This window comes from Alexandromys fortis, unplaced genomic scaffold, assembly GCF_014885135.2.
Source record: "Alexandromys fortis isolate MF-2015 unplaced genomic scaffold, M_Fortis_MF-2015_v1.1 scaffold_16, whole genome shotgun sequence".
Lineage (NCBI taxonomy): Eukaryota > Metazoa > Chordata > Mammalia > Rodentia > Cricetidae > Alexandromys > Alexandromys fortis.
Genome location: NW_026067893.1, coordinates 18,932,951 through 18,958,537, shown reverse-complemented (window position 1 = coordinate 18,958,537; position 25,587 = coordinate 18,932,951). Strand labels below are relative to the sequence as shown.

Here is a 25,587-nt window from a genome sequence, read left to right as displayed (position 1 = left end):
ACAGCTGTTCTTCCTTTCTCATCAGCATTTAAAACCTCTGAAGTGAAGGAAGCACTGTGTAATTTATCTCTGGGGTCTCTATTACCCTTTCCTGTTTATTAAGCACATCTTTTTTGTTTGTTTTTCTTTCTTTTTTTGTTTGTTTGTTTCTCCGTGTTGCTTTGGAACCTGTCCTGGAACTAGCTCTTGTAGATCAGGCTGGCCTCAAATTCACTGAGATCCACCTGCCTCTGCCTCCTGAGTGCTGGGATTAAAGGTGTGCGCCACCACCGCCCGGCCTGAAGCACATCTTTTAAAGTGAGATTAGATCTGTGTCTGCTGAAGCCTGTGGAAATGGAGTGTCCCCTGTGCCTCTGTAGAGGATTAGCCCTGGCACGAGCGGGTGTCCGGGTGTCTGTGGTCCCTGCAGCAGGTGTGTGTGGGGAGCCACAGCAAGGAAGGGTGTGGGGGATGGCAGAAGCAGCCTGAGCACTGGTGGAGGGGTGCTGGCTTCAGAAGCCACAGCATGATCTCATGCCGCACACTGGATGCTCATCTCAGTCGCTCTATTATCAATAAAAACTCAGGAGTCAGGTATCGGGGTTGAAAACCTGATAGATCAAAGAAGTAGCAGGGGAGGAGCAACCAGCTGATCCTCTCTCCATCCTTCCCAGATCAAAGAAAGCACAGGAAATCTCTTAAGCTCCTCCCTGCTCCTTCCTGTGCTTCTTCTCCATTCCTGGCTTCTCCATGGCTAATTCCAGTCAGCCAGTTGCTGGCTCTGCCCCTCCCCCCCCCATTCAAGGTTAACTTTATTGATAGTCTCTGGTGTCACTGTGCAATCAAAGATCTTACAACTGAGGAAGTCTGATGAAGACTTGTACATAGGTCTTGTATCTCTGTAGGTCCGTATGGGTCCTGTGTCTGAACCATTTCCCTAGGGCAGAACGGGGCCTAAGGTATTATTCTGTTTCAGCAACAGTCACTGGGGAATTGAACACCGAGCAATAAAAATATATAACAGTAACCTTAAATGAGTTCCTTTATATTCAGCAAAACTTACTTTATCAACAACATATTTTATAGTTTCAGCAAGCACTTGATCTGAGCTGGATGAACTGAAGGCCACCGTAGGGAAACATAATGTGTCATTTGCATACTGGTCATGGGGGAAAGCATGCAGACTGATCTTTCCTTTTTGATATCCAACAGAAATCAGTCAGTGATAGTTACTTCAAACCCTCTGCTTTTGGTGATAGTTCACAAAACGTTGCTGAGGGCCGAGATGAGGATTTTGCGGAAGAAGTCATTTTAATGGATTTATTTGAAGTAAAAGCTGCGGAATATGAAGATGATCAAGAGCAGATACAAAAACAGGAGGCAAATATTTTTTTGCCAAGTAGTTCTCCAGGTAATACACTCCCCCGAAATACACAAGTTATGCATGTGCCATGTTACAGGGTGCTGATTTATGTGCATGTTGGAGCGGTAAAAGATACTGATCTTATATGTATTAGTTATCCCACTGCGGACTTTAAAGTGCTTATCTGAGTTTTATCATTAAGTGGCCAGCCAGCGTAAACTGCCAAAAGGCATGAAGCCGCGCATCTTAGAAGACGAAGGATTCTACACTAAAAAAAAGCCAGTGACGTGTAAAAAGATCTGCAACAAAATGGAAAACCGCCTGCTCAGCCTCCAGGAGGCAAGTGTACCAGCTAACATGTGACATTTGCTTTTAGTGAACTATTCAATGACTAGATTTTGTGCATATTTCTGATAGGGAAAATGTTGGTTCGAAGAGAGTGGAGAGATAATGTCATTGCCTTCACCTATTAGACAATCTTGGAGCTTTAGGATCAGCACGAGCAGGGAATCTTTGAATCCAGCACTGAAGACTGTACACAGGAAGGTAAGCGGCAGTAATCTGTTTGTAATCGTGCTTGGATATCAGCTCTTGTAGTATCAGTTATCACATGCTTTATTTTACCTTCTAAATATACTGAGCCTAGCCATAGAACAGCTAACCTTGGATAAAAATCTTTAAGATTATTGAGGTCTGTTTAATGATGGGAAATGCTCAAATACAATGTGAAGTGAAAACCACAATACAAAATGTGTATGATTCTGACTTTGTGAGAAGAAACCCCATCGAATGGCACTCAGGGGAACGACGGCCGTAGGTCCTGGCACTGTGCATTACTCTCCCCTGTTAGCCTTGTCTCTTTTACAGAAATGGAATCATAGAAAACTGCTATTTGTATGAGGCAATAGCTTGCTTGTTTTTTCCTTTATGGACATCAGTTGTATGAAGACAGCATTTTATTTATCTGTCCTTCTACTGATGGATGTCTGGTGTATCTAGTTCGTCATGGTAACAACAGTTCTGAGAAAGGTCCGCACACGTGTTCTGACTAGATGTGTATGTGTGTGTACTTTCTGCTGGGTAAATACCACAGAATAGAAATGCTGGTTTTAAGTTTATATGCATTCAGTTTTGCTATATAATGGCAAAGAGCCTCTGTGGTGGTTTGCATAGGACTGACCTCTATGGGCTCATATATCTGAATGCTTAGTCATCAGGGAGTGATTCTATTTGAGAATGACCAGGAGGTGTGGCCTTGTTGGAAGAAGGATGCCACTGGGGGTGGACTCTGAGGTTTCAAAAGTCCAAGATGGCCAGGCCCAGTCTTTCTTTCTTCCTCCTTCTCCTTGCTTTCCATTTCTTTCCTGCTCTCCAACTCTCTTTCCTGTCTGTCTCTCTTTCTACCTCTTTCTGTTGCTCTTTGTGTGTGTTTAGTTTTGTTTCTCTCTCTATCTCCCTCTGTGTCTCTCTCTGTCTCTCTGTCCCTCTCTCTTTTTCCCTGCTGCCTGAAGACCAGGATGTGGCTCTCAGCTACTGCTCCAGTACCATCCATGCCACCATGCTCCCCACCATAATGATAATGGACTAAACCTCTGAAACTGTAAGCCAGCCCCAGTTAATGCTTTCTTTTATAAGAGTTGCCATAGTCATGGTGTCTCTTCGCACAATAGAACAGTGATGAAGACAGTGGTTAATAAGAGAAAGGGAAATTCCTTGGTTTATGGGTTGCATGGATGAACTTTGGTCCTGTATGCCAAGATGGAGAATTTTTGGAAGTGGAAGTTCTAACTTAGTAACTCAAAAGATAATTCATTCCTGTGCTCCATAGTTCTAATTGTTTCCTACTGTCAAATTAAAATCTGCCTCCTGAATGCTCTACTTATTTGACCATTTCTGGCTACAGAGAACTCATAAAGCACCTTACCCCTGTGACAGCTGAACTATTTGAAGTCTGTAGTCACTCCCTCCTTCAGCTTTTGCTTATAGTATAAACTCATGTCCTAAGATTGTTATTAGACATTCCATCAGCTTAGTTACTGTTTTAGCTTCTGAGGACCACAGCCAGTAAGTGTTGTGTTGGAGGAGGGCCGCTTGTTTGTTTCCCAACTGCTCAGCCCTGAAATAATCACACAGAAACCTTTTTATTTAAACTACTGCTTGGCCCATTAGCTCTAGCTTCTTATTGGCTAACTCTTACATATTAATTTAACCCATTTCTATTAATTTGTGCATGATAATGAGGTCATGGCCAACCAGCAAAGTTTCAGAAAGTCTGTCTCTGGCAGCAGCTTTATGGTTTCTCCCTGACTCCGCCCTTCTTTTTCCCATCTGCCTCTTGAAGAGGCCAATTTGAATGCCAAGATTCTGGAGTAATGATACTCACATCCACACCTGTGTCTATCAAACAAACAATTACAATGCCATTAATATGCATACTCAGCTTTGGTCTTTGATCTTCTATAGGAGTCTGCCAGAATATATGTTTCCTATACCCTATTGGGATTTTTGATTCCTTTTCCATGTTTGTTCCATCATCCAGAACAGATAGTTTTTTATAGACGGCTCTGGATTTTTAAATTTTTCTGGTGAGACATACCCTCATAGTGACTGGGAATGACTGGACCACTTTTGACTTGGGGGCCTATGAGAGTCCCCCAAGGAGTTTCCTGATGGTATTGGGTTGCCTTGTCTGTCTTTTGTTGATCTGCATTCATTGGTCAAATGTCGGGCTTTTGTTTGCCACACCTTCTACATAATCCAGAAAGTTGATAACTTTTATTTTTGTCATTCCCAGAGGAGACATTATTTCTAGGAATTCATTGTCTACAATCCCTTCTCAGATGTCCTATTCTACCACAATCAAAACATTTGGCATTTTGATGTCTCCTCATACCTTTGGAAATTGCTTCTCCTACTCAAGGTTCAGTATTATAGTCAAATGTCTCAATGTTCATTGTATGCAGGATCCATTCATCCATTGGTGCTGATCTAATGTATCTTTTTGCATTCTAAGTTGGCATTTTTAAAAGCCAGAGATTCAGTAAGTACTCATCTAGTTTCTGGGTCTGTTACTCCTATTTGTACAGCCTTACTTAATCTTTGTAAAATGTCACTAAAGGGTTCTCTCTGGCCCTGTTTAACCCTGATATATGATTCATTTTTTTTTACTAGTTTTTGAATCCTGTTCCAAGCATTTAAGGCTGCTTTGTGGCATAGGGACAAGATTTGTTCATCGTAAAGAGCTTGAGCCTGTGGGACAGTATATGTGCCCTCACCAAGAATTTGGTCTTGTGAAGTCTCAAGTCCTTTTGCTTTTCCCTGTTGTACTAAATTTTTTACCTCTTCTCTCAAATAACATTTCCACAGCTGTGAGGGCCCATCATTCAGGACTGCTGAAACTAATTGAAGCCAGTCGTGTGGAGCAGCCTTATTGCTAGTAGCCCATGTCTTTATTATCTCCCTAACAAATGTGGAATGGAAGCCATAAATTACAACAGCTTGCTTAATTTCTTTTAGATCATCCATTCCTATAGGTATCCATCTACCTTCTTTGGATTCTTTTTGTAGAAAGAGCAGTGGGCTGTGGCCCTGGCTCCAGCACGGCTAGCTTTATACCCGAAATAACAACACACAAATTGTATTCTTTTAAACACTGCCTGGCCCATTAGTTCTAGCCTCTTATTGGCTAATTCTCACATCTTGCTTTAACCCATATTTAGTAATCTGTGTAGCACCACAAGGTGGCTTACCAAGAAGATCTTAACCTGCATCCATCTTGGGTGGGAGAATCATGGTGACTGCCTGACTCGGCTTCTTTCTCCCAGCATTCTGTTCTGTCTACTCCACCCACCTAAGGGCTGGCCTCTCAAAGGCCAAGGCAGTTTCTTTATTAATTAACCAATGAAAGCAACACATAGAAAGCAACACCTCCATCACCTTTTGGGCATTTAGAACTCGATGCTTTGTCAGAGTAGATTACAGGGTAGGAAGCTAAAACCATGGGTAAGTCATCTCTGACAGCTACTGGCACTAAAAAGAAAACCCACACTAGCTCAGAATTGAGTACAATACAGGGTTATTTATTTAGGGGTAGACTCACAGATCACAGTCCTCTGCTCAAATGGGAAAACAGCAGCTGGGTCCAACAACAGGAAGAGAGAGTGGACACGCTTTATACCATCATTTATAGTGTAAGAGGCCACACCCAAGTGGGCGGGTAACTTAAAGTCTACTGGATGAAGGATCTCCTACAGCATTGGCAGAGTCCCAAGACAGTGCAGCATGTCCTGGCAAGAGGCAGGGCACATGGGAGACTTGGCAAAATAGACTTTTACAGCTGATGACCCACTCTTGAGGGAACTATTTCTTCCATTTGTCCTGGTTAGGATTTTGTTAACTTGACACAAGCTGGAGTTATTCTTGGATAAGGAACCCCAACTGAGAAAATGTCTCCACTTGTAGGCCAAGTCTATAGAGCATGTGGGCCAAGTAAACCCTTTCCTCTTGCGGTTGTTGTTGACCCTGGTCTTTATTAATGGTAATAGAAAGCAGACTAAGGAACCATTAATCAAATGCAGCTACTTATCATGTGACTAGAGAGAAAAGATTGCTGATAACCTTCTAAAAGTCCCACTTGGTGCTACTTCTAAATAACTGTTAGCAATAGTTTCAGTGTGGACTTCAGAGGAAAAAAATCCCCATTCAACTCCAGCAGTAGACCTTTTATACCAGACTGACCCAGAGAGAGGCCTCCGGGCTGTCCTTCTGAGGTGGGTTCACACCAGCATGATCTAGAGAGAGGCCTCAGGGCTGTCCTTCTGAGGTGGGTTCACACCAGCATGATCTAGAGAGAGGCCTCAGGGCTGTCCTTCTGAGGTGGGTTCACACCAGAATGATCCAGAGAGAGGACTCAGGGCTGTCCTTTTGAGGTGGATCCAGTCCTGGGAATCAGATGCTCGGTAACTCATCATTTCTCTCAAATAACATCACTAAAATACAGCCGCACACAAGTTTAGACACATGCTTAAATTGAAGATAGCAGATTAAGTCAAAGATGAACCATTTTGCATATAATCTAAGACCTCCAGACTGAAACAATTATAATGGAGGTATATAAATGGAGATTGCTCATTTGCACAGAAATTATATTAATTACAACACTGTTTGGCTAATATAGCTTAGACTTATTTTTAGCTAGTTCTTATATCTTAAATTAACCCATTTCTATTAATCTGTGTATCACCATGAGGCTATAGCCTGCCAGTAAGGTTCTGGAATCTTTCTCCTTTGGTAGCTACATAATGTCTTCATGATTCTGCCTTCTTTCTTCCTGCATTCGTTTAGTTTTCTTGCCTACCTATATTTTGCCCTGCCATGAGCCAAAATAGCTTTTTTATTAATCAATGGTAATAAAACATATTTATAGCATACAGAGGGGAATCCCACATCAGAGGTGAAATCTAGTGTCCAAATGGAGGCATCTTTTGTAGAGAGAGGGATGGTGTCCTTAGACCACTTAGAGAGCCTGGCTTCCTTCAAGGGACTCTTCAGACAATTACTAGTATACTCACTCATAAATAATTTTAATAGATAATTCCATTTAACTCTGACTCACAAGACAAAACTCTTAATGCAAAAGTTGTAGCACAATTTGCCATGGTGTTCCTATAAAAATTATTTTGGGTCTTGTAAATTTAAAGTCCAACATTCATGTAAATAGTAATGATGTAGATGACAATAATTTATAGCAAGATGATTAAGATTCTGCGCTAAAATAAGGCATTGTAGTAAAAAAGAAAAATGTAATAAGAAAAATATAAAACTTTTTATTAAATTAAGAGTGCAAATAAATTTCAAAGATGAACCACTTGCTGGCTTTACAGTTCTGAAGCTCTAGAATTTAAATATGCCTGGCATGTTATTTGTAAGAAAAAGTTACTTGTGGTCTCGAAGGTAACAGAATCAAATAAACTTGGACATATTTTTCTTTAAAAGGCAGTGAAATCTGACCTGGGATGCTGTTTTAGGAACAGAATGGATGGTCAAAGGGAAATGTACCAATTAGATCTTAACATCGTGGGCTTGCAGTTCAGCCATCACCCGCTCTTCAATCAAGAACAAGTCCTATGTGCCAGGCTGCTCCAGCTCTGTGAATCTTTCCAGGACAGGCAGAAGCAGAGTTTATCTCAGCTGCTCTATGAGAAGGTGAGGGGGCTCCTGGTGACTTTCTAGGGCCCAACTCTTAAAACTGGAAGAGGACGCTCTTGGAATAGAACAATTAGCAGAGAACCTTCTCTCTTAATGCCTAAAGATTTAACCCACTAGAACAGTGATCTGAGAACAAAGGGGAAGGTTTGACTTGTTGAGGAGATAGCCTCAAACCTGCCCCATAGGATGTTTGCTGTAGATAAAGCATCCACTAGTTCATGCTACTCTTGGCTCTATGATGCAAGAACATTTGAAATTATAATGGTGTCTTAGTTAGGGTTTCTGTTGCTGTGAAGAGACACCATGACCATGGAAATGTTTTCTTAAAAAGGAAAACATTGAATTGTGGTGGCTTACTTACCATTCAGAGGTTTGGTCCATTATTATCATGGTGGGAAGCAAGGCAGCATGCAGGCAGACATGGAGCTAGAGAAGGAGATGAAAGTTGTTACATCTTGACTCACAGGCAACACCAAGTGGTCTGTATTACAGTGCATGGCTTGAGCATATATGAAACCTCAAAGCCCACCCTCACAGTGACATACTTCCTCCAACAAGACCACACCTACTCCAACAAGGCCACACCTCTTATTAGTGCCCTCCCCTTAGGGGCCATTTTCTTTCAAACCACCACAAATGGCTTTAAGAAACACCACTTTAACGTCTTGCAATTTAGCATTTGTATCCAAATAAGTAACAGTCTTGAACCTCCTGTGAAATTGAGCAGTCTTCTTCTGAGGATGACTAATTGAAGTAGTCATCTGTGGACATCATGAAGAGAGTCATACATTCTAGAGAAACATTAGCGATGTACCCATTGATTATTGTGCCTCCTCTCACCTAAGTTTTCTTTGGGTTCCTGGCACCCAAACATTTTGTTAACTAATGTTCTCTCAGAGAAAAAAGAATTGTAGTTCTCAGTCAACTGAGTTTGCTTGAAATTAAATACTACAGTATTTCACTAACTATGCAATGTTGACAGAGCCACCGGGTATCTCAAAAAGTTGTATATGAACTGTACTTCAATGACTGTTGGTTAGTTACAGGTGTAGCCTGCTACGGTGGTAGACACCTGTAATTCCAGCTCAGGGAGGCTGAGGAAGATTGCTTTCAGTTTGAGACCAGCCTGGGATAAATAGTGAAACCTTCTCTAATAATAATGATGATGATGGTGCAAAAATACCAGAACTTGGTTCATCTGTTTGAATTATATGTTATTGATTGTGTGAGAGAATTTAATAGGAGGAGGAAATAGAGTAGTAACATGAGAATAGTCCCTATGAATACCAAAAATTCTAGGTTTTAGTATAGTGTGGTTCACACACAGAGGAGCTGATTCTGAAGTTGATATGGGTCCTTGAGAGTTATTTACAGATTTCTGCTCTATATGATGTGCCTAACAATTTTTTTTATCTCATCTCTTTTTAAACTTTCCTTTTATTTATTCTTTATGTCTTTTACATCGTGTACCTTTATCCCATTCATTTCTTGTCCCTTCATATCTGTCCTCTGCTCTTGCAATGCCCCCCCAATAAAATAAAATTTAAGAGAAAAAAAAAGAAAAGAAAAAAAGAAAAAAAATCTTGTCATGGCAGTTGCAGTGTGACACAGTGAATCACACAAATGAGCCCTTTTATCCATATGTCTTTACTTGTAAGTGTTTGTTGCAAAGACTCATTGGTCTGGTTCGAAGCCTCTGGTTTCTGCTACACTATCAGCTCTGGACCGTCACTGGTATTCCTCTTGGATATCCTGTGTTGTGGAGATCCTGGGCAGCTTTGGATCTGCAGGACTGGCTCCTTCACGTGCACCTGTAGATCATGGAGGAGGTGGATGTTGGAGTGGGCCAACTCACAACCCTGGTTCTGGGCCTGGGTAGTTGCTGGGTTGGTCAGCCCACAAGCTCTCCCTCATCTTCCCCACCAGGGTGGGCTCTCCTGCATTGCTCCTTACAACAGTGAGTAAGGAGAGGGGCCAGTTTTTCTGTTGACATGCTCACAGGGTCAGCTCTATTGTGCTTGCTGCCCAGGTGAGGTGTAGGTCTCTCCTGAGTGTTCTGCTGAGCCAGTGAGGGGCAGAACCAGCTCTCCCTAGTGTTACAGCCAGTGAGGGGCTGGGCCAAACTCTGTACAGCCCTATCCTCTCAGCCTTTGATGGTATCAGGAGCCATGGACATTGACAGAAACTGAGGCTGCATCAGAGCCATGAACCCAGACGTGGGCCCTGGCAACAGTTCGGGTCCAGACATCACCATGGCTCTGGGTGGCAATCAAGCTACCCACCTCAACTGCTCCTCACCTATTTCAGCTCTTCAGATATGCCCCTGTCCACGGGACATGACCCATTCTGTTTCTCTCTCTCTCCCATACCACACCATACATTTGCTCACCATAGTAGTGTCTGTCTGCCTGGCACTGTAAGCTGAGTGGGCTCATGTTTTCTCCTAGAAGCCTGAGGCTGTCTGCGCCAGGCCTGTGTATGGGACTTGTCCTGCTTAGTGTGTCATGGTCCTGGGTAGGACCATGCTTCCTCATCACAAAGAGATAATAGTGCCCAACCGCCTGGCGCCAGGTTCCTGATTGGTGCCGAGGTGTTGTGGGAGCCCTCTCACAGGCTGTGGCTAGAAAACCTGGGAAATTATCTCATCCTTAAAACTATAGCAACAATAATTTTTATCTCCATAGAGTACTATCTACGAATATATTCACAGAGTGGCTTTATCTTTACTGTCTATGCTCATGGCTCTATACATAAAATAAGCTATTTGAGATCATAGTTCGTCACATATTTCCACAATGTAGTCTTACAAATCAATCCTTATTCTGTTAATCAAGAAAAAGGATCATTTAATTGCAGCTGATAGTGTCCCTATCTGATAGGCTAAATTATAAATACTCTTCCATGTATTACTATGATATGCGTGTATAACTCTAGCCTTTTTTCCTCTGTGTGTCCTGAATAAAATTGAGCTCCAATTTGATGCTTTGTCTCCAAAGTTGAGCCTGGGGGCTACCAGCATCATTTCTGTACTGACTTGAAGAACTGTCTTTACTGTAGTCTGATGAATATATTTATGTATTGTTATGTGCATAAGGTCCATCTCTTCTACTCATGTCTAGTCTTACCTTGTTTTCATTACTAAACAATTATTAAATTATATAAGGTAGGATAAAATTTACACTTGTGTGCTTCCGTTGCACACGTCTGGATTTAGGTTTCTACAGATGAGTTAGAGCAGCAGTCACGTGTATATGAAATATAGCAAAAAAAACTTTTCTTGATTGCAGCTCAAAGCATTGACAGAGACTACCAAACGCGCTAGCAAAAACACAGAAATAAACCAGTTTACCGGGGAAACATTACAAGATTATTACTGGCAGATAAGGTAGGTTTTGAGTGAGTCCTGCGTGCATCAAACATTTATTAAGTAGATTGGATGATAAACTGTGCTTGCTCTCGGATATATAAAATTCAGAAAGTAGAACTTCCTACTCTTTAGGAGATTACAGAGATGTTGCCAGTCTTTCCTTAAGGCTTATGTTTGTGTAGAAATATTTCATAGAACTACCATGAGAAAACACTGGTAGGTTTAGTATCTACCAATGAAATATTTCTTGATGAAAAATCGTTGCAGAATTCCTGAGGAGAAAGTCTGGAGCTGGAAAGTAGAGTAATAGACTGGGTTTAAAAGCAGGATTGAGCAGACAGACAAGTCGGTGACCTTGGAGATAAGATCTTTAGTCTGTGAAACGGAAAATCACCCTGGGTGTCGTGAGAGCCATTACCTAGACTGACATTCATCATAGGAGTTCCAAAAGGATGCGACAGGCCTGAGGAGGCTTGAAGCCATGGCAGGAGAGGAGGATACTGAGCGGATAGCATGCAGACAGGAAGTAGAAAGAGAGGAAAGGAAAGGAGAAGGTCTAGGTGCAAGATGCATCCATTAAAGTCATGCTCAAGTGACCTGCTTCCTCCAGTTAGGCCCCACCACCAACCAGTGGTACAACCAGAATTTAGTTAGGTTAGTTAGAATCCTCGTGATCTAGTCACTCAGCAGTTTCATCAGGGAGTTTCCAAATGGGTTGTTAATAACAGTATTTGGAGGTGGGGTTTTTAAAGTTATTTAGGAGTCCATGGTCATGGGCGATGGTTTTTAATGTCTTAATAAAAGGACTTTTGAGAGCAGGCTCTGCCCACCAAGAAAGTGATACAGGTTGAATATTGAATGGTATTTCTCTACCCTCAAGTATTTTAAATAACCTCAGTCTTTCCCCAGGCCCTTCCTAGAGTGACCGATATTCAGGATCATCCTCATCATTACTTCTCATCGAAATCTCTTGAAAGCCTGAAACCTGAGCATGTCTGAACTCTTCCTAAATTAGTGGCTACAGGGCTGCCCAAATAGAACATAAAACTTATGTATTATAAGTTTGTATTCGAGCAAATAAAAACACTGGCTGGTTTACACTTTTGGTCATAAATAGCAGAGTACCAACCACAAATGATCTCAATGTCGCATAGCAAGAAACGTCACCAAAATGTCAGGGCTCCCAGCCCCCTTCTTTACAGTTCCTTTCTTATGGCATCTTCTGCCCATTCCTTTGGGATGTCTGTGACTCCTCAACTAGATTTCCCTTTTTCCAGAAAGCCCACATTTTAGCAGAGCACTTTTGAATAGTGATTTAAAAACAACAACAACAACAACAAAACCTTTGCAGAGTCCATTTCTGCTGTGTTTTCAGTGGACAAAAGAAAAGCCTCCTAAGATAGAGGTTCCAGATATGTGTCAAGTAAGGGGAGCAGATTGGTTCAGTCCAGTATGTGCTTCTACGATGCTCCAAGTGACCCACAGCTCTAGCCTAGCAGCCCACTCTCGGTCTGCAATTCTTTTCACAGCAACACAAAACGACTGTACGACGCAGAAAGGGAAAAGGACCATGCCCTACTGCACAGTGTTTTGCAGACTTGGAAACAGATGAAATCTCTCCGGCAAAAGCAAGGATTTACAAGCACCCCAGTGAAGCTGCAGTTTCATAGGTAAGTGGTCGCTCTGTGTCCATTGGTCCTCGAGGAAGTTGCCTTCGGACACGGAGAATTCACACTCACTGACAAAAGACGTAGAAGGAGCACAGTGATTTTATGTGTAAAGGCCTGTGTCTTGAAGATCTCAACAAATCTTACGAATCATCTGGAAGGTAGCTTGGTTGGAAAGTGGGCGAAGGGTTTGGACAGATGCACACCGGGCGGTAAGTGGACGAAAAATGAACACATGAACACGCGAGTAGCAGCATGCCAGAGAGACGTGCAAGTTAAAGCCACGGTGAATCTCCCTAAGTGATTTAATATGTCATAACATTTGAGCGATTACGTTAAAGTACAGTGAGTCAGCTGATTGCATATTGATGGCTGTGAATCAGAGAAAGGCAATAACGGCTATCCTTGGTCTTTCTGCGAATGTTTGGCTGTGCACTTCACATAAAGTACCGACTGCATTTGGCCCTCGCATCAGCCTGACTTTCAGATGCAAGCAGGCCTAGAGCACTTCAGTCATTTGTCTGCTTTCTGCAGGGCTGTGGGTGAGGCTGGGTTTTCAGCACATGTGCCCTGGTCTCAAGCCTGTACAGGTATTACTCACAGTAGCCTTCCTGTGTTCCGTTTCAGAAAGGCAAAGGATATCATCTCTTAAACAGCTCTGCTAGGATATGCTTGATAGTTTGTTGATTTTTAAATATATTCTGGAGCTGTAGAGCACTTACATCGCCCGGAAGAGAAACCACTTTCCTGTTTGTAATCAGTCCTCACGTGCATGGAGAGGTTTCATTTCTCGTGACTGCACCTCGCTGAGGAATTGCTGGGTCACATGGTAATCTGGTTAGCACTCTGAGGACCCTTCCAACCGCTTTGCAGAGTAGCTGTGCCCTTTTACACTCTGAACAGAGCATGCATCGTCCCAAATGACTCTCTTCTGAAAGCATCAAAATAAAAACTTGGAACTGAAAAGCACAGAACCCCCCAATGAAGAAAAAATTTTCCAGATAAGTGAATTGTTGAATTGTAGTAGTGCCCACTGCATGCTGCTGTGAGACTTTAGTCAATGTGTATCAAGCACTTAGGGCACACGTGCTCAGTAAGTGCTGAGAGTTAGCCAATGCCAACAGTAGCAGAAACAGTCCCAGCACTGTGATCTTCTTACTGTTAGTGCATCAGTCCCAGGTGGAGCGGTCCGTGTTATTTCTCTGGTTACCCTGTTCTACCAGGTCATGTTTGCATGCCTTAAACCACAAGAGAGAAAAATGGGATTTCAAATGCATGACCTTCAGTTACATTATCCCCATTCTTCTGACTACTTTTCTCACCTGAGGAGAGGTGGCCTTCAAAAAGCCTGCAAATGCTGGTGGCAGATTTACCCACGAAGAAGAAACCTGTGAAAACTGCAGAAAAGCTTAGGAAGTTTTTTTTTTTTTCTCAAAATTTTCTCTGACAACTCCCAAATACCTACATTACTTCTGCTCTAAAGAATTTTATTTATTGTTAATTAGGATAAAAACGAACACATGGAATGAGCAGAACCAAGCCAAAATGTCAGGATTGTCTGGGGAAGAAAGTGCAGAAATGCCACTTCAGAATGAAGACACACGGGAGGTACGTAACATGCGTGATGACACCGGCCATCTTAACCTGCTGGAGTCTTCCATGGCTTGGTACATGCTTCTTGGAACTTGCAACAGATAGCAGACAAATCCAAGTGTAAACAGCTCCCATGCTAAATTGTTCGCCCTCCTCTTTTGGTTTCTAGAGATGCCCCCATCCAGCTTCAGAGCTGGAGGGAATGGAAATGGATAGAATGAAGCCGATTACGCTGGTGCCGTGGCTTTCGTTCTCAGCAGAGCTAACCAACGTGTCCAAGTGTTCATTGTAAGCACCTCAGCAAACTGTTTCGTTCTCATCAGTTGCCCCTTGTATTGTTTTGAATAGCGATGTCGGATTTCTTGAGTACCATTTGTTTGACATTGCTACATTTGCATATATGCGTTTTTATGTTTCGTTGTCCCCATTGCTCTATGGAGTATGATGCTATCCTCATCTTTGAAGTGGAGGAGTTGATTCTAATGGAAGGTTAAGTTGCTCTAGGCCACATATCAAATACATTCCTGAGGGAAGTCTATACTGTTTTTACTAGCAAGCCCAATATATTAGTAAGTTTTATACTTTGTCATGGTAGTAATTTTTATTCAGGTAGGGGTGGGGATATAAAGTCACTGTCATTATATTGTCACCTGCCTTATTATAGAGCACCTAGCATTTATGAAAACTGCTCCATATCAAGAGGGCCCCTTGGACAGTTCCTTGCTTTGACAGTACAAATTTCATTCTTTCCCAGATTTCTTCCTTGTCCTTGCCTAAGACGTTATGTGTAAATAAATAGACGATTTCTCCCATCCACTAGGCTTACAGATTCCATCTCCCGTAAACAGGATATTGCAGCTTAGGGCACCGAACTGCATCTAAGTTTTCTACTTCTCTCTCCCAGAGGAGGCGGATGAGTTCATTGTTGAGCATTGTGAATGCATCATTTAGCCCAGAGCTGGAACATGGACAATATTTCAGTAAATTTGCACATTTGTAAGCAAATGGGTTGATAAGAAAACACAAAGACTAGCAGACAGAGAACACAATTAGCACCACAACCTCTTTCTGAGCAGAGAGGTACAGCAAAAAAAGCAGCCTTTTATTAGGCCCTTTAATGAGGGCCTAAGATAATTTATTAGGTAAAATGTGTACAAAATGCCCATCCAAAAGAAGGAAGGGAAACAAACCATGTAAAGAAAACAGTAAAGGAATGGTCAACATGACCACTCCATTTTGGGGAAGGTTTTTATTATAAATAAGGGAGATAAAATATCCAAAGACATATGAAAGAGTCCAGAGCAGAGAGAAAGGGGAGTAGACTGGACATGGCCAGGACTATCCACGAGAGGGGAGAGCACACCAGAGAGCGGAGAATAGAGGCAGCACAAGAGCGGGGTGGACAAACCGTGTGGATTATAAGGAGCTGATTATATTGTGTTATATTATATTATATTAATATATTATATTATATTATACTATACTATACTATACTATATTATATTATATTATATTATATTATATTATATTATATTATATTATATTATATTATATGAAGGTTAGCTGGGAGGAAGGACTCTTTGGGGGCATGGAAAAACCCATTTTATCAGTTCCTGAGGAATGCTGGCTTCTGTCTAACTGCCAGAAACTGCTTCTGTAGTTCATCTCGAGCTCCTTTCTAGACATAGCAGGAGCCTGAGACCTGAAAGAGGAAAGAGGAGAAAGGAAAGAGGACCTACATGTCAGAGAACCTAAAAAAGGGTTGGCGTGGTTAAGGCAAAAGGAAATACAACCATGGCCGTGATACGGTGTGGCTGGCTGCCCTTCACAGGTGAACAGAATCAATTCCGTGGCCGTGAGATGGTGTGGCTGGCTACTGTTCACAGGTGAACAGACTCAATTCTTTAGAAAGAAGTAAATGCTGAGCCAAGGCCAGAAATGAGAGCAAAGAGAAATGGGGAGGATTAAAGATGGTTCACAATGGAAGAAAGCAGGCACAGCTTCCTGAAGATAATGTAATCCTGAGTTGATAAATTTTCATAACATAGAGAGCAAGGTCTATGATCTATAAGGCCCACAGCAATTAGGATGTCCACACAAGACTTGACTTTCAAATATGCTCAGTGTATTCAAACAAGCTTTCCTTACACTGTCAGGCTCATATAAAAAGTTAAAGCAGCTGTCTCACTGAGCAGGGAACAGTCATTTGGGCAGAAATGTTGCTGTCGGGTTTCCCTGGGGAAATCTCTGGTGAGATCACTTCTGACCTTTGGGGGCTCAGCCCATGTCTGCAGTAAAGCCCTTCAGCTGTGGATGGCACTGATGGAGGTCCAGGAAATTGTCAAGGATGCTGGCCAGCAGCCTACGTGAGCCCAGTGGCTGCTGAAGCCAGAGCCACACAGAGTCTCAAAGACTCCTTGCTGATGGGTATCAACAGGAAGGCTAGAGAAGCCATGTCTTGGAAGCACAGCAGTGTGATCCTAGAGACCTTTCCCAGAGGTCCAATTCTTGTATCGGGCCATTGTGCCGATATCGGGCTATCAGGGCTCTCCTCTGGGGACTGGTTCACCAGCTTAGCTTGGCCACCCTGGCGTTAGTTCTTAGCATATCAAGACCTGTACTTGGCTAGGCTGTATCTGAGCTGTGGGGTGGCTTGCCAGGGGTTTGCTCCTGAGGTCTACCTCTTTGGTGGCGAGCTTAGGCATTGTTTTTCAGGTCACACAATACGACTTTTGAGTTGCACCAAGTGGTTTTATACTTACGTTCCTAGTGCACAATCTGTGTGTATGTTGTTGAGAACATCACACAGGGTGGCTGTCTTGGAGGTAACTGGGAAAATGGAAGAGAAGGGGAGACACAATAAACATCGTTTGTCCCCTGATCTTCTGAGAGGGCTACAAGGAGTAGACAAACAATGGGATGTGATGCTGGCCCATAAATTGATTATGGCAATGGGGAGCAGGCAGTTTCAGGCCTAGGTCTAGGGCTTAGCTCCAAAGAACAGTTCTAAAATCAAGCCTTACTCCTCACTGGGCCTAACCTCACGGGTTAGGTGACTTTATGACCAACAAATGTTTCCACAGAGAACTGTGACCCGTTTTTCTCCTATTATGGTGTTTGCAGGAAAGGGGCACACAGCCTGGAGCCTAAGGGATTTACATTTGTGTGTGTGTGTGTATGTTTCTGTTTTTTATGCAACTCCCCCACCCCTCACCATAGCCTCCCCTTCCCTCTCTTGGAAGACATCTGGTGGGTGTTAATAGTTTCTTTGAGATATGGCTTGGCAGAATTAACAGCCAAACCTTGCTTTCAGTTCCTTTCTATTTTTGAATGTACATCTATCTTTCTTCAAAAACGATTGACTATAAAGAGAACATTTCTATCACACACAGGCAGGTGCCATTTGACTTAAAGATAGAATTTATCATTTGAAATAGTCGTTCTTCTTTTTTAACTTCCTAAGGTAATTTTGAGGAAAAAAATAGCATCTTACATTGTTTCTGATTTTGTGGGTCATCTAATGACTTGTTTTATTTTTTTTTAGATATGAACAAAAAAGGAGAGCCAAAATTCAGAAGCTCAAATATTTTATCAAAATATTTTACAATGATAAGCAGGTTTCTTGCACTTCTGTGTCTCCCCTACAGCTTGATTTTAAAGTCATGTTTCAACAGATTTTTAACATTCAACTGTTATACTGGCCCGAAACAATTTGCTTGGAGGTATGCCGTTTTCATTCGTGTTCGTGTCTTATGACAACTGTGTCATTTTTCTTGTTAATGCCTGATATATATAGTAGGTTATTTCTCTTATATTACGGAATGCCTTATGTCTATAGCTAGTAATAAATGCATAATCTCCCTCTGCTATGGTCTTTCATGTCTTAAGCACAGAACTGTCTGTTTTTGATCCTCAGATCTTTCTGTTTCACTAGAGCTCCCGTCAGCCCTGCATATGCAGCGTTCCTCTTCATAGCGAGGGACCTGGTTAAGCTACTGTAAGGCCTGGGGGTCGCACGAGCATCAAACAATCACTGCATGTTTTCCCAGCCCAGACCCGGTGGCTTCAGTCTCTTGCCATGCCTGTTCTTCATCCTCTTTTCTTTCGTCCTTCCTTGTTGTTGTTATCTTGGATCCCTTTAGGAAAGCTGGTAGATGAACACACGGCAGGCCCCTGATCTCATGGGCGCACGTGTTTGACTACTTAGTCCTCAGCTGGTGGCACTGTCTGGAAAGGCTGTTGGACCTTTGTGGGGCGGAGCCTTGCTGGTGGAAGTGAGTCAATGTGAAAACAAAACTGAGGTTTTCTAGCGTGTCCCCACCTCCTGTTCTTCTTGCTGCTTTGTGAGCCTGTCATGTGTGACCTGCCAGCTTCCTGTTCACACCTTGACTGTGTGAGGAAAATGTCATAGAACAGTGCTATTTTTATATAGTATTTTTCAAAAATGATACTGATGTGTTATTGAGAGTTTTTCTGCTGCTCCTGCTTATTTTGTTGATTTCTAAATTATCTATTTTATATTTAGGTTTATGAAATAAGCAAAAGGGCAAGTTTACTGGTTAAACTCTATCTGCCTCTACCTAACAAGACGGAGCTGAAAGACAAGACTACCCTGGAATATACAGAATTTAGCTCCGATAAACTGGTCACACCGCTGGATGGAGGCGTAGGGAGCAGTGAGTGTTGACCATCTCCTTTCCTCGGCTTTCTTCATGGGCACCAAGTCCTAAATGAGCCTGGGTCACACTCATGAGTAAAGAATCCTAGCTGGGTGCTCTGTGACACAGCTTTTCCGGGGGAGATGCAGCCTGCACATGTACTCACACACCACCTAGATACTTCCCTTCCTCTTAGAGGGCTTCTCAACTTTTATTGCTCATTTTTTGCCAGGGGTGGGAGTGTGGGGGGGTACTAGTGAATCTGGTCAGTTTCAGGGACTTCCTGAAGCTATTTTGAGTTGTTTCCCTGCAAAGCAGAATGCTTCAGTCTGGAGGAAATTTACACAACACTAGCTATGGTAGTACCTGATCCCAGCTCTCAGAAGACCCAGGAGGATAATGAGGTCTAGGTCAGCCTGGGATCCATAGCAAGTCTTTAAAAAAAAATCTCATTTACATTACAAATATTTGGTTATCAAAAAAATTATCCAGGTGTCAAAATTAGATTGTTTAAGAGTTTGTCTTGAATCAGGTCTTTGGGAAACTTAAACATTGCCAAGAATGCCTATGTTTCTCCTCGTCCTACAGATCAGGAGCAGTGTGGGTTCTGGAGTGTGAGCTCTGGGATGTGTACATATGTTTGTGTGTCTGTGCAGGTATAAGCGTGTGGTATTGTCTGTATGGGTGTGTTTTTGTGTGGGGTGTGTGTGCATTTGTGTTGGATGTGGGGGTATAAGTGTGTGTATGTGTGTAATTGTGTGGTGTGTATTTATTTATGTGGTGTGTGTCTGTGTAGGTATGTGTTATGTATTTGTGTGGTGTGTGTTTGTGCTTGTATGTGTAGGTAGATATCTTTTTGTCAGTCATTGTTTACCTTATTTTGAGACAGAGTCTCTTGCTGAATGAACGTAGGCAGGCTGGCCAGTGAGCTCCAAGAATCTGTCTACTCCTGTTTTCCTAGTCTGGGACTGTGTAGGTGTGCCACAGGCCTCCCTAGTCCAGGATCCGTGTAGGTGTGCCACAGGCCTCCCTAGTCCAGGAACTTTGCTTCTGACTTCCTCTCTTTTAATGACTGTAACAATGCTACAGGATGTGTCTGCTATCCTTGAATCTGTGAGAAGGTAAGGAAAAAAGGAGGAAAAGAGGGACTCAGAAAAGGGATGAAGGAAAGGAGACCATTTCTACCCCCTTGTTATTGGATTACCTCACTCTTCTCATGCAAGTACATTAGTTTTCACATCTCGGAGAACACAGACCAAAGCCTCCCCCCACCCCCCAGATTCCTTTCTTTCATCTTTTAGGGGTTTTGCATCTATTTGTGCCCATCAGGTGAAAAGAAAAGGTATAAACAAATGAGCAAGAAGGAAGCCAAAGAAAACGTGAACCCAAAACAAACAAATCTGGGAAGGACAGGCTGAAGAGCACAGTCTTTTGGGTCCATAGAGAACCCAGAACATTCTTTTCTCCTATAGAAGCCCTGGAGGGAAGACTAAGGGCATCAAACATAAGGGAGCTTGGCAATAGTTGAACATGGTGGTGGTAAATGAGGTGGGGGATAGAAGACGCAGGGATGTGGGCTGGAGAGTTGGTTCAGTGGTTAAGAGCACTGGTTGCTCTTCCAGAGGTTCTGAGTTCAGTTCCAGCAACCACATGGTGGCTCACAACTGACTAGAATGAAATCTGGTGCCTTCTTCTGCAGAACACTGTATACATAAATAAAATCTTTAAAAAAAAAAAGAATATACAGGGACCTAAAGAAAGGGAATTCTGGCTGTGTGTGTATGGTGTGTGTATGTGTAAGGTGTGTGTGTGTCTGTGTGCACGTGCCTGTAGCGGCTTAAATGAACTCAGACAAAAATTGTAATAATATATACAGCTTTAATTGGGAAATAGACTCACAGAACCAAAAGTTCCAGTGGAGAACAGGAAAACAGAAGGGCAGGCGGGGAGCACGCCTGCAATCTTTATAAGTAAAAAATATCCTCGGGGGACCCTGCCCCCTGCAAGCAAGGTGATTGGCTGGGTCTTCCCTACACGTGCCCTCATACTCACTCATAGAAGGAGGTTCTGTGTCCCTTGAGCTAGAATCACTGGCATTTGTGAGATGGTCAGTGTGAGTTCTGGGATCCTAACTCTGGTCCTCATGATTGAGCCGCAAGTGCTCTTAACCACTGAACCCCCCGGCCCCCCAACCCCCCCCCCCCCGGTCTGACTTTTTTTTTTTTTTTTGCCAATGATCCTTTCTAACTGGAAGAAGTCCCAGGAAAAATGGTTACAGAATCTCAGACATAAGATATGGAGAGATGCTCACCTCTGTGTTTGGCTCAACATTTTCCTCTCATTTGCAGTCTGAGACAATCCTCCTTGTAGTACCTTAGAGGGGAGACGAAGGATACAAGATGGAGGCCAGAGGCTGCCACGGGTGACTTCCACCATTGCTCTCCACCCTGTTTTTTTTTTTTTTTTTATTGAGTTTCTCCATGAACCAGATGGCCATCAGTTTGGCGAGGCTAGCGGCTGACTAAACAGTTGAGCTCCAGGATCCACCTGTCTCTGCCTTCTCAGCTCTGGGGTCACAGAAAGCTTTCTTATAGGTTCCAGGGATCCAAACTCATCTTTATGCTCCCTCAAGAGGCATTTTGCACACCGAACCATCTTCCCCATCCCTCAGCTTGTGGATTTCTAAACCAGTGATGTGTTCTAAATGTCTTTTGTAAACAGATGTGCCTTTTAATCTCGAGGGAAGTGAGAATGAAGACCTTTGTCTTTTAACCTCAGGAAAACTTAGCTATTCCCTCTCGTGGGCTTTAGATGAAAATGGAATCCCTTTGACACCCGTATCGCAGTCGTTGCGATCTGCATACTGCAGGTAACAAACTTTTCATGTTTGAAACATTGTTCTACATCTCAGCAAATGTGCGTGTAAATGTTTGGGTGAAGGCTTCGCTCCAGCACCTCGCATCCATATGCCCAAAGAGTCTGGAATGTTCTGATGGAAGCTCCATCCCAAACCCTCTCCCCTGGAGCTGCCTCAGTCCAGACTCCACCCCTGAGAAAGTCCACCAGCTGATGAACCCTCCCCAGAGATGCTCAAGACCACTCTTATAGGGTATTTAAAATGCCCCCCAGGAAACAAACACATGATTTTCTGATCTTCCTTTCCCATCTCCTCTGAGGGTGAGGGTGGCCTGGAAAACCATCCAGGAGCATTTGTATCCATTAAATCTTGGCTTTAAAAAAAAAAAAAACTTGGTTTGATTTGGTCTGATTTGGATTATTGTGTTGGCAGAGGGGCTCATTGGGGTACAGAAGCTTTTCAGTAAAGTTAGCAGTAGGTTGCTAACTTCGTTGACTCTTCACCCTGTGGCACTGTTTTCTGTGTAGGAGGACGTGTTTCTTCTCTGCTTAGGTTTACAGTCACATGGACAGCTAGAGAGGGATTCCCATCCATAGTCCTCAACTTGCAAAGGCTCAGACACTCAAAAAGAGTTCATTGCTGAGGGTTTACATTTTCCCAGTCATTCCGGATCTCGTGGTAGAAGGAAAGTCCTAGACTTCTAGAATGTACTTGCAGTACTGCATCTTAATCCACACAGTGCTGTCTTCAGCTCTCCAACCGCCCTTGAGTCAAGAGGCAGTGCAGCTGACTTGGTGTTTGTTGGTAGAAATGGTTCACTGCTGATGGGGATTTTGGCTCAACCCATAGTTGAATGCCAGTGGGGTATCCAGGGAACTCACTGTAACATGGTTCTGAGGTTCATGATAGTTTATGAGGCAGGCATCATGGGACTCTGGGAAATCCAAGGACATTATTTCCTTAGAAGGTATCTTGTGTAAGTTTCTCTATCCAGCCTACTTGTGAACATGCAAGTTTTGCCTCAACCCTTGTGTTCTGGGGCATGTGGGCGAAACACTGTCCCAAGAGGAAGGAAAACGTGTTGCAAGATATCAAGGATGTCAGGTCTTAGATATCTTTTGTAACAAAGATAGGAAGAGAATTCAAGTTCAGAAACAGGAAATCAAAGGAAGACTGAAAGACTGACCCGAACTCCAGCTGTCATGGCTGTGACCTCATTTGTGGTCATCATGTCCTGGGGTGGGTCAGCCACAGCTTGCTAACAGCCATCAGAGATGTAAAACATGTCTATGAGAACATCAACTACACACTCTAGGGTTGCCTTCTTTCTGCTCTTAGTCTATAGTTAAGTCACTAGGGGTATATAATGACTAGCTGTTCCAGTGTTTGACTCTCCTGGCCTAAACTGCCTACTTAGTCGCATTATTTTTCGTTATAGTTCAATGATGACAATACAACCTAAAGACAATGTTTTAAATGTTTTACAGTTGTTTTGTATATTTACCTTATTTTCACATTTACTTACACACGCATGCTGCAGTGCCCAGGGAGGTCAGAGGACAACTCAGAAGAGTTCTCTCCTTCCACTGTGTGGGCTCCAGGGATAGAACTAAGGTTATCAGGGTTGGTAGTAGGCACCTTGACCCACCGAACTATGCTGCCAGCCCCTTAGGTTCATTTTGTTCCATTGTGTGCTTCCTTGATTGTACACAAACAATTATTTGGATTAAAGTTTAGTATTGTGCATCATATAAAATATTTAGCCCATTATTATGTTTAGAATTTATAGCATACAACCAAAGAGTACTAGTCACATAAGCATCTACTGCATTTCAGCTCCTCTGCAAACTTGAGACGGCACAGATGAAATACCTGTAGAGTTTTATCCTTAGCAAGATTATTGTCATTTACCATTTACCAGAAAACTGCAGTGGTACTAGAAAGTGGGGAGTACCAGTCCGTGTATCATAAAGATAGGTTCTCTTCTGTCCTTAAATACAGGATGTGGGTAGGTTCACCTCTAGGTTCCCACCATAGGTGGGCTTTAGCCTGTGCAATGTGTAACCTGTATGTTGTATGTAGAGTCACAGAATATCTTCTCCACATTAGTGTGCTGAGGAACGTTGATGCCAGAGGTGTTCCTGGACTCCCGTGGCCCTTGAACTCACAAAAGCTTTCTGACTGGGCAGATGACATCAGGATCGATCCCAATAATCCAGAGTATTCGGATATAACAGAGCTTATTATGGTAAGTTTTAGAAACTATCAATACTATAAACATACTTTATTTCCTCTTTCATTATTTGCTGTATATTTTTCCAGAGGCTTGGGGTGCACATGAAGGTAGAATTGGGGGCACATACGATTTTCAGTCAGAGTCCTGGAATGCATCAGCTGGTATATGATTGCTTTAGACCTGGTGGTTGGCAGGCTGACCTTCAGGCTAGCATCTGTTACACACAAGCCATTATTATTAGATACTGAAAGTGATATATCAAGAGGACTTAAATATATACCCTTGCACGCAGACACCCTTATCTGGTCACTTGTGCTCATCCCTACAGGCAGTTGAACTGTTCTGGTTCCCAGCATGCTTTATTTTGACCTCCCTTCATCCATGTCCCACTGACAGTGGCTATCATATCCGCCCTCCAGCTCTGGTTCCTAGTTCATCCACATGCCCCTTTCTGCCTTTTGTTCATATACAACATCGGCATTTTCTCTTTCTGTGTGAGTCCTGATCAGTCACGTTAGAAAGCATGCCAGCCAGAGTCTGTATTTGCTCAGGTCGCATGCCTCCCCAGGTCCAATTGCTCCTCCTACTCAGACAACAACAGACCTCGCTGCTGATAGAGGGAAAATAGATTCTGAAATAACTCTTGAATTAAAAATAATTTCCTAAGTAAAGACTTTGCGTGTTTGTGTTTTACAGTATTTGAGACATAAAGGGCAGGAAATCCCAAAATATTTCCGTCTCGAGCAGTTGCAAGATGAATTTAACTTTGTGTCTGAGGAAGAAATGAAAAGGAGCAAACGCTTCCAGCTGCTGCAGCTGAGAAACGCCGGCCAGCTAGATCTCTTCCTTCTGCAGCAGATGCCTCTCTACGACAAGGAGATTCCAGACATAGTCTTCCAGGTACTGGTTCCCATTCAGACACAGCTCATTGTATGAGAGTCAGTAGCCTGCTACTTTAAACCTGTCTTCAGCTCTATTCATTTTGGTAATTAATAATCAACACTCAGACCCTTCCCTTCTCTTTAGATATTAAAAACGTACAGATCACCTAAGTCCCATCATGGCCTTAGCTTGACTTTCCAATGTAGTATTATCCAAATCTATTTCACAGACCAGATTCTTTCGCTGTCATCCAGATTAATGGGACTGATGTATTTTTGTTTTCATAAAATATATCACCAATTTATTGCGGTTCCAGGGAGGAGTGAGGAAAGGAATACTACCACAGTGAATACAGATATTAGTTGTAGGACATATCTCAATTCAGATCTTTAGAATCCGAAAAAGAGACAAGAGAAGCGCTGGTCTCGTTGAGTTGTATGCTGCAGCCCACTGAGTTCAGCCAGGGATGGTCCATTACACCCGTGCTGTCCTGGCCGCACCGGCCAGGAGTTCCTGGTGGCTGCCATCAATCTGCAGTTGGAGGAGTAAAAGGACCCACTTTTAAACACTTTACCAGCTCCCACCAGTCTCAGAGTAGGGGATTGTAACAGAGGACGGCTGGGAAAGAAGCCACTGTCATAACCCCATACCGGAGCTTTTCAGAGAGAGAGTTCAAAGACAACCGTTTCCCACCGCCGGGAAACTCCTGTCCAGTGGAATTGCCGCTGCAGGGTGAGGACAGCCAGCCTGAGTAAAAAGGCCAGATTCTGTGTCCTCT

General features: G+C 42.9%; 1 protein-coding gene across 1 annotated transcript in view; it reads left to right on the top strand.

The window, feature by feature from the left end:
• Cc2d2b (coiled-coil and C2 domain containing 2B) overlaps positions 1–25,587 on the top strand; it is a 65,820-nt gene that overhangs the window by 2,677 nt on the left and 37,556 nt on the right. The window contains exons 2-14 of the mRNA XM_050146229.1: positions 1,192–1,390; positions 1,545–1,681; positions 1,760–1,888; positions 7,337–7,546; positions 10,837–10,934; positions 12,446–12,586; positions 14,089–14,191; positions 14,346–14,464; positions 17,721–17,898; positions 18,702–18,852; positions 21,556–21,703; positions 23,801–23,939; positions 24,624–24,827. Of these exons, the coding sequence (XP_050002186.1) occupies positions 1,192–1,390; positions 1,545–1,681; positions 1,760–1,888; positions 7,337–7,546; positions 10,837–10,934; positions 12,446–12,586; positions 14,089–14,191; positions 14,346–14,464; positions 17,721–17,898; positions 18,702–18,852; positions 21,556–21,703; positions 23,801–23,939; positions 24,624–24,827 (1,956 nt within the window). The remainder of the gene's footprint in view (positions 1–1,191; positions 1,391–1,544; positions 1,682–1,759; positions 1,889–7,336; positions 7,547–10,836; positions 10,935–12,445; positions 12,587–14,088; positions 14,192–14,345; positions 14,465–17,720; positions 17,899–18,701; positions 18,853–21,555; positions 21,704–23,800; positions 23,940–24,623; positions 24,828–25,587) is intronic.